Consider the following 9454-nt stretch of genomic DNA (forward strand, 5'->3'; position numbering starts at 1 on the left):
GTTCCCGTCAGGCCGCATCTTGAACTCTGTGTTTACTTCTGCTCACCGATGCACAAAGGAAACATCAAGCCCTGGTAGCAGCGCAGAGAAAGGTCCATGAGGCTGACCCCTAGTATCTGAGGACTGAGTTATGAGGAAAGGTGAGAATAACATGGAGGCACTGAATTTGCAATCATTTTGCACTGAGTTCTATGTGTATTTCAAGCGTACTGGCATTTTTGGGGGAATCGTAGAAAATTTACGGCATAGAAGGAGGCCATTTGGCCCATCGTGCCTGTGCCGGCCGTAAATGAGCCACCAGCCTAATTCCACTTTCCAAACATCGGGGCGGGGGGGAAATCAAGATGGCAGCCGAGCTGGCACAGACAGCTCAGAAAGCTGCTGCACAACCACCTGCAGTGTGACACGCTCACATAGGCAAAATTCATGTTAAATGTGGACAGTGGAATTTATAATGGTAAACTGTTGACACAAAACTTGTGCCAAAAGCGTGGCAACAGACAATAGTGCAGATGTAAGATTTTTAATATAGATGGATAGATTTCTAGTTTTGAATGAAACTTGAATTTTTTTTAAACGGACATTTGTTGTCTCTTCCAAGATTTCAAAGAAGGAACAGTACTGTTGGACAAGATGTCCTCTGCTTTTTTCTACACTGGAGTGAGCCAAGGAGAAATGTTTACACAATAGATTTTCTAACAATTCCTTTATAATGCCGTGACCTTCTTTGTAAAGGAAGATTTAAACTGTAGGTGCCATTCAGGTGTATGATTAAAGAAGCAGAGATATGACCTTGGCACTTTTAATTAAGTTTTTCATGCTGAAAAGGAAATGTGAGCTGTAATGGTTTGTTAATTAAAACACAGTTTTCATGTGGCAATGGGAGCACTTACTCTTTTTTTTCTTCTTTCTCTGTTTGATGATGTAGGGTCTGAGAAATGGAATATGAAGAAAAACTGAAGAAATTCCTGCAGAGTTACAGCTGTTCCATCTACCAGACCTCTGATTTGTGGCCTTCTCATTAGACTGCAAAAGTATAGCCACATTCACAATGCCAGCAGACCTTCTTTAATTGCTCATTCTATCTGTCCCTGTTTAGTGCTTTCACCCTGCAGAGAGAAAAGACATTTAAAGATTACTGAGGCAAATTTGTAATGAGACGGATATCTCTTTGTCTGTCCTTTAGCCAACAGCAACAGAAGGGATACTAATTAGAGAATGAATTATTGGCTTCCCGTGGTGCACTGCAGGGGCATTAAAATGAGAGCGGTTTCTTGTTTGCCTTTTAGCTGGCCACTAAGCAGTAGAGAAATATATTTTTTATTATGGTTTATTACTGAAATCAAGCCTTTACTCAATTACAATTACCTACACTTCTGAGTTTTAATAGTGTCTTACTAGCTGGTATTTTAATTCTCCTAAAAATACCAACTCTTCACCCATGTTTTAATTTATCTCCGAAATGTTGAATCTTGGTTTTAATTAGACCTTTTTTTGTGTAATAAGAGATGGGAATTCATGGGAAAAAAAATTCTTTATGATTTTACCTGAGCTTTTAGGCAAAATATCTGAATCCATTACCAGCCTAACTGCACGGATCACTATGAAAATTCAGGAACTATAATGAAATAACCAGCATCCCTTGAGTGCTCTGTGGCCAATCGAGGCAGCTTCCTGTAGTGGTTCATATATTTGGATATGTATAAACTATCTTTTCCTCATTATTTACATACTTGAATCAAGTATGTAATTTTATTATACAGTTTACTATGTTAATAGGGCTACTAAATTTGATAGAGGAGCAATTTTATGGTTCTCCAGATTTCATTACAACCTTAGAAACACCAAAAAAACAAAATGATTTTCACAAACCAAGGTGCAGAATTTAGGATAAAATGATTTTTTTCCGAACTGCTTCTTTTTGTTTCTTTGCAAAATCACCTGATTTTGACCTGATCAATAATCCTGTTTATTTTCCTCATTAATACAATATTTTGTAAAGCAACATTTAAACTGAAGTTGTTAAATAGATAATTTCTGCATATTGAGCAAATAAACAATTCTACAACTCTCTGCCTCTCTTGTGCTTAACTTGACAGCATAAGTGAGTGGCATTGAATAGCTATTAAAACTGCAAATGCTAAAATTTTGAAATGAAAACGCAAGATGCTAGTAATATACAGCAGGTCCAGAACATCTGCAAACGTAAAAGAAGGGGTGTGGTGGGGGGGGGGGAAACCCACAGCCCTTCTGGCACACCCCCACCTTACGTCTGGAAGAAGGGTCAGGAATTAGGCTGGGATCAGGATATGCTACCTCTTGGCCTCCCCAGCAGTTTCCACATGACCTTGTTTGGGGTGCAGTGTTTACACACCCGAAATAAGGACACCTGCGTTTGAGGGAGTGTGGCCAGGAGAGGGAACTCCTAGGCCAGGAGTCGTCTTCTCCCCAATCTGGTGGAACATCTGCAGATTAGTAACCCAAGTGAAAGCAGGCATAACAGCATACCTGCAGGTGTGGGGCTCACCTGGGGGTCTGGACCTGGGACATGGTTTGGACCTTCCCCAAAGATTTTAAACATTTTAGAGCCAATGGGCACGATGCCAGGATCGTTTCAGAGGTAACTGCAGCACCTCTGATGGACAGTCAAGATATACCCCTGGTGATGCAAGCACGCACTAGCATTATTTAAATTAGGTGACCACCTTCTCAGCTTGCATACTTTTGGTGAAGTCACTGCTGCAGATCACTGGCAAGTGGATCCCAACACAAGCCAGGATCAGTGGCCTGCGGATGTTCTGTTCCCGGTTAACATTTCAGGTGCAGACCTTTCATCAGAATTGAGAGTTCTCATTCAAGATGTTAGTCTGTGTTTTTTTCCCATTACAGATACTGGTGGACCTGCATTTTCGGGCATTGACTAACATTGACTCAGTTCGAAGGGCAGATTTTGCAGACTGCACATGTTTCATCCTCCAAAACACGGTACAGCACTGCATCTTGACAGGCATGTATGTACTGGGCCGATTGAACAGGATTAAGGAATGTGTGGAGACAGTCCACAAAGAATGTGCTTGCTGAGGATAACTCCATTCCCCAGTGTGTCATGTGGCCAGCTGTGCATGTATAAAGTCTGGAAAATGAACTACACACCATTTTTATACGAGCTATAAAATCGTTTTGCTGTAGTTTACTTCATCGAATGTGATGTAGCTGCCTGCATTTTCAAAAATTATTAATAAAAGCAGTGCTTCTTTCGAAAAGGGAATTCTCATATTTCATGGGATTGGCGACACAAATAGGATACAGAAAGGGATTCCTAAAATCCCCCATTTAATGAGATTTTTCATACACCTGTCTAACTATTTAAAATGGCACTATCACAAGGGAAAAATAGCAACAGCAACCATAAATTCAAATACAGAGTTTACAGGAAATGTTGTCTTATAAGTAGAAATATCAAAGCAGCAGCTGCAGCATCAGGCAATTTTCTTTTACATTTACAGTTGTATAAAGAAACAAAATCAAATATATACATATATCATAAAAATGTTTTAACTTTTGATCAAAACGCAACAAAATGTTCGCATATTAAGAAAATTCCAGATCTGAACTTGAAGCATATTTTAATCACATACATCTCAGGAATATGACCATCTACCCAATAATCTTTGCTGCTATTTTGAGGGACAGTCTTGTCAAATAATTTTCATTGCACAAGTCACAATTCATCCTTTAGTCATATTTTACATGCTTATATATATAATGCTATTTTTCTCCCAGGAACTACGTTGGGAATGCAACATCTTAGTGCGACCATATCAATTACATCATCCCAGTCATAAACTTTTTCATATATAGCAAAATTGCCTGAAGCTGTCATCTGATCATCATCCAATATCAGCCAGATTACCATAGAGGTAACATAGAGCATCGTTCATAAAGCATCTGCAACAGGCATACAACCATGCCTTAGGAGCTTCCAGCAAAGTGCATGTTAAGTAATATATACACATTGGAATGTGGATGAAATAGATTATTCATTTTAAATCAGAACCATATCAATTACTCTTCCTGAAATTGCTATTGTGCTTCTCGTAATTGTAACTGTTTGAATGGGAATAACTTTCTTAAACAAACGAACATTGAAAGCTTTTAAAGTTGTCAAAGCAGATGTAAATAATCCCAATTTAAAATGTTTATTTTTTTCTGAGTTATTTGGCAGATTTTCACCATTATTAAGGAAACAAAGAAACAACAATAGTTATCAAAGGTTTTTCAAACTTATTTTTCATCATTTGAATATTAGAGTGGAAGCAAATTTCACTGAGGAGCACATCATTTGGCAGACATTTTGGGTGGGGTCAGGAGGCCTAACACCTAAACTCCGCCTCTTAAAGCTGCCTGAACAATTTTCCTCCATCCCCACAGGCCACCAGCAGAAAACAACACCTCAGGGAAAGAGATGTTGCAGCCTGCTTATGGTAGGCCAGAGGAATTCCACAGCTAAAAGCCATTTGGGACCATAGGAATCAGTGGAGTCTACCTTAGGCCACCCCGATTCCTCTGCTTTAGAGAGGAAGAGCAGGGGGAGCACCATGGAGATGCTGGGCTGAACAGGTACACTAGGTGGCCTCTGCCCCTACCAGCTGACATCCACAGCTCCCTTTCTGCAGATCCAGTGGTAGCTACTTTACCGTGAACCCTCAGCAATGCTTAAGAAAGCTGCGTCTCCCTCATGATGCAGTAAGTGGCAGCTGCCAGACAGCTATGGGCACAGCTCATAAGGAAGACCTTCAACTAAGTAAAATTGGAGCCCACTGCCAATTGAGCCCTTTGATTACAGATTGTTCAAAAGTAGCTTGGTTTCCCCTCTCAATCTTGCAGTTCAAAAACCTGCGCAGTTGCTCCCTCTCTCAGATTGATTGCCATTTGACTTCAGGTCCACTTTAGGTCCAGAATGGCAACTATGTTGCTTTCTACATGCATAGGTACCACTGCACCTTATGTAGGTTTATCTGGTGGATTTCCTGAGGGAACCTGGGAATGCCCACCGACACACACCCAAACTGAAATCTGGATGGAGGGGCATAGGCAAATGAAGATCTTTCCCTCCACCCCCAATCAGAATTTGTTGATGGAGCATCAAATAGTCCAGAAACCCATTAGAGATAGTTTTCGCTCCAACTTCCGGTGCCTCTCCTGTCTCTATATCTGAATTATGTCCCAAAAGGAGCACAATTTCTGGGCTCTTATGAACTGTAACTGATTTTAGAGGGACAGCCACCTAGCGAAACCTAGACAAACAAAAATACATTTTTGTCAAACTTGGTTGGAGAAGAGTTGGAAGTGGTGGCCCCCAGGATTCATTGCTACGTCCACTTTTCTTCTCAATACATAATTTGGACAGGCACAGAGATCAGAGCATCAACATTTGCTGACGATACACAAGTAGAAGATTTGGCAAAGTGCGAGGAGGACTGTAAAAGACCTCAGGAAGAAATAGACAGGCTAGCGGACTGGAAAGAGAAGTGGCAGATGCAACTTAATGCGAAGAAGAGTGTGGTATTACATTTAGGGAAGGAAAAGATTGAAATGGGAGTATACACTCATTGAAAAGACAATGCAGCCTATGGAAGAACAGAGCGACTTGGTCAAAATATGTAATTCCTTGAAAGTACGAGTACAGGTAGGACCAACACAGAATATACTTATTTACAGGGAGTGGTTAAGAGAGAAAAGGATCTAGATGTTATTGTGCACAGATCACTGAAGGCTCATGACCAATGCAGAGAAGGCATAGCCAAAGCAAGCAGGGTATTGGGTTGTATTAATAGAACCATTCAGTACAAATCAAAGGACACCATTCTGTCATTAAACAGGTCATTGGTTAGATTACATCTGGAGTACTGCATGAGTTTTGGTGCCCTCACGTGGTGGGTGATATAGTGATCTATGAAAAGGTTCAAAGGAAAGCTACAAGATTGATTCCTAGCTTAAAGAATTTTAGTTACTCAGAAAGGCTTCAAGAGATGGGTCTATTTACTTTGGAGCAGCGTAGACTTAGAGGCGACCTGATGGAGATATATAAAATAATGAAAGGGCTGTTTTGAGTGCCTTTTGATAGATTATTTCAGTTTGACAGATTGGGGAGGGCCAGGGGACATGCATTTAAATTATGCAAGAGTAGGAATAGAGTGGATGTTAGGCAGTTCTTCTTTTCCCAGAGAGTAGTGATCCTCTGCAACGTGTTGCCAGCTTGTGCGGTGTGTGCTGACTCTCTGCATGCCTTCAGAGAGATCTGTGGCAGAGATTGCATCATATAAAAAGTAAGTGGATTAACAGTTAATGTATGCATGGTCAATGTGATCTCCTGGACTAGTTTTGATCGCCTGAGGGAGTTGAAGAGGAATTTTCCATAGTTTGTCCCCCCCCTTATTGTCCTAGGTTTTTTTTTCTGTTTCTTTGTCTTTCCCAGGACATTACGTGGCTGCGGAGGGGGTGGGAAGTGTCTTGTCATGATGTTCTAGGCATCATGAGTGTGGGGCAGGCTTGATGGACCAGCTGGTCTTTTCCTGCCTGTCATTTTCATATGTTCTTAGGTAAATACAGTCATAAAAAGGTCAATAGCATTTTGGGTTTTGAGAAATCGAGGTTTACAAGAGCAAAGAGGTTATGCTAAATTTGTACAAGGAAATGGTTAGGCCACAGCTAAAATACTGTATGTAGTTTTGGGTGCCTTATTATAAAAAGGACATCAAAGCCATAGAGAGCACGAGTGTAGAGGAGATTTCACAGAAGTTTTTAAAATTAAGGATTTTGATAGGGTGAATAGGAAGGAATTTTTCCTCTGGTTGGCGAATCAGTGATGAGAGGTCATCAATTTAAAATTGTCACTAAGAGAGAGGATGGAGGCTAGGAGACATTTCTTTACGCAGAGAGTTGTTTCAGCACAGAATTCTTTCCGCTAGGAATAGTTGAAGCAAAAACCATTGCATCTTTTTAGGGAAAAGTGGACAAGTGTGAAATCTCCTCTTGGCTCTCTCTTCACCAGTATCCCAGTATCTCAAGTCCCTCCTCATAACTGTAGTTTTTCATCCCTGGCATTGTCCTGGTGAATCTGCACTCGTGCTCTCTATGGCTTTGATGTCCTTTTTATAATAAGGCACCCAAAACTACATACAGTATTTTAGCTGTGGCCTAACCATTTCCTTGTACAAATTTAGCATAACCTCTTTGCTCTTGTAAACCTCTATTTAAGCAGAAGACTATACTGGGCTCTGGGGAGAGAGCATGGCAGTGGAATTTGTTTTGAATTGCTCTAGCCACGATCCAACACAGACACAATGGGCAGCTTGGTTTCCTTCTGTGTTACAAACTTCTATGGTTCTATTTAGGGCTGACGGTCACTTTCCAATAAAAGCACAGGTGCCAGTTGCATGGAGTGAGATTATCAACAGTCTTTACAACCATTCAGATTCATCAGACCTGCCTGAAAATGAAGAAGAAATTTGCTGGTATCAGGAGCAAGATGAAGGTAATTGTACTCCTGAATTTTACTCATTTTTTATGGGCTCCGTTAACCATGGCACAAACCTAAATTGGAAACTGCCTACCCCTTGTGAGGTACCATTTGAAGCATTGTACACAACCATTACTCTTTGCACGCAATTTTTTCATTGTGAAGGTGAATCTGGCAGCAGAGGAACAGCAAACAGATGCTTAGGTGTCCAGACTGAAGTGGTCCTCTGCTATTAAGGGTTTTCATAGAATCATAGAAATTTACGGCACAGAAGGAGGCCATTCGGCCCATCGTGTCTGTGCCGGCCGAAAAAGAGCTATCCAGCCTAATCCCACTTTCCAGCTCTTGGTCCGTAGCCTTGTAGGTTACGGCACTTCAAGTGCATATCCAAGTACTTTTTAAATGCGATGAGTGATTCTGCCTCCACCACTCTTTCAGGCAGTGGGTTCCAGACCCCCACCACCCTCTGGGTGAAAAAAATTCTCCTCGACTCCCCTCAACATGAGACCTGTTTTCTCAGTGGAGTCAACAGAGGATTGTTCTGTTCTCCTAAGAGCCATTTACCCAGTGTTTCTTGTCCTTCCAAATAATATGGACTGATGCACAATAACGGTATTGTGGTGCTTCTTGCATAACAACCACTGATAGAGTGTATAATGATGTTTCTGTCATCAGATACCACCTGAACATTAATAGAGTGCTGACCCTTTCTGTTCATTTGGACCATGAAGTTAGTTCAAAGAATTTTTAATGTTCATATGGGTGCCACTTACAATGACTTGCCTTCGAGGGAACTCTGCCACCTGGTGAAAGCTCTGCAACCTCTCCAGTTTATGCATTCTTTCCATGGGAAAAGTTATAACTAAGGATCCCAGGGTGGGGTTGACCGCGGACAAAAAACCTCAGATGTTTGTCACTTCCATTTGTTGGCACTTTATTAACTCGTCTTCCTCACCCGAATCCTACAGTGCTATCAGAAACCCCAAAAGGAATTCCCATCACCACTTTATATAAACGGCAACAGCAATCAAGTATTAATGAAGGAAAGTAGTGCCAGGAAAAGAGACAAAAAAATGCAAAAATGGTGGAATACCCAGCTAAACTAATTAATGCATGGAGCAAATTTTATAGAAAAGACAAAGAAAAAGCATTCTTCATAACAACTGTGCAACATTAACCTACCTTTAAGAAGCCTACTTGAGCAGGCCAAGCCCCTGTTGCCCAAATGTGCCCATTGTATATGGCGAGGTGCGTGTTTTGTGCAGACCCTCGCCCAAAGTTGGGAAATTCAGCATGAGACCTAATTTGAAAGACTCATGGGAAAAGTTCAAATCTTGGAGCCAGTTCAGAAAAGGGCCACAACTGATCCTCAACATCAGTGGACTATGTTACTGGGAAAGATTGTAGAAACTTGGGTTTTTCAGCTTTGAAAGGAAGTGACTGAGAGGTGACCTCATAAAGGTTTATAAGTTAGCAGACAGTACAGAAAAGGTTAATCAAAGAAACAATTTTAAATTAAACTGTGACACTAGGAAAAGGGGACACATTTTAATACTAATAGCAACAACAACTTGCATTCATATAGCATCTTAAACACAAAATAACTATTTCAAGGCATGTCACAAAAAGGCTTAATGAAAACTGACACCAAACCAGGAATGAAGGAATCAGGAGGGGTGACCAAAATCTAAGTCAAAGGGTTCAATTTTAAAATCAAATTACGGGTTGCCACAGACGCACCTGTGTGTGCGCCCGCTTTACGAATCCGGAAGTCCCGCCGGCAATTAAAGCCAGCGGGATGATAGTTAAAGAACCAAATGTACCTCATTCAGGTACTTAAGGTACTTTATTTCTGGCATTGTAGTTAGTTAAACCGATTTTAAACTTACCTGTGCGGATTTCCCACGGCTTCCGATTCATGTCTGGTGAAAC

General features: G+C 41.0%; 1 protein-coding gene across 7 annotated transcripts in view; it reads left to right on the plus strand.

Annotated features, from left to right (window-relative positions):
• The window catches only part of LOC137333656 (uncharacterized), a 430358-nt gene extending 422827 nt beyond the window's left edge, over nucleotides 1-7531 (plus strand). For 6 of the 7 annotated variants that reach the window (XM_067997916.1, XM_067997920.1, XM_067997921.1 and 3 more), the window contains one exon: nucleotides 929-3263. Coding sequence is in view for 1 of the 7 variants with exons in the window: in XM_067997920.1 (XP_067854021.1) it covers nucleotides 929-949 (21 nt within the window). In the remaining 6 variants the exon portion in view is untranslated. Of the gene's footprint in view, nucleotides 1-928; nucleotides 3264-7397 lie in introns of those variants that run through there. The other variant, XR_010965955.1, reaches the window with a different exon arrangement.
• The last annotated feature ends 1923 nt before the right edge of the window (nucleotides 7532-9454 follow it).

This window comes from Heptranchias perlo, chromosome 16, assembly GCF_035084215.1.
Source record: "Heptranchias perlo isolate sHepPer1 chromosome 16, sHepPer1.hap1, whole genome shotgun sequence".
Taxonomy (NCBI): Eukaryota; Metazoa; Chordata; class Chondrichthyes; order Hexanchiformes; family Hexanchidae; genus Heptranchias; species Heptranchias perlo.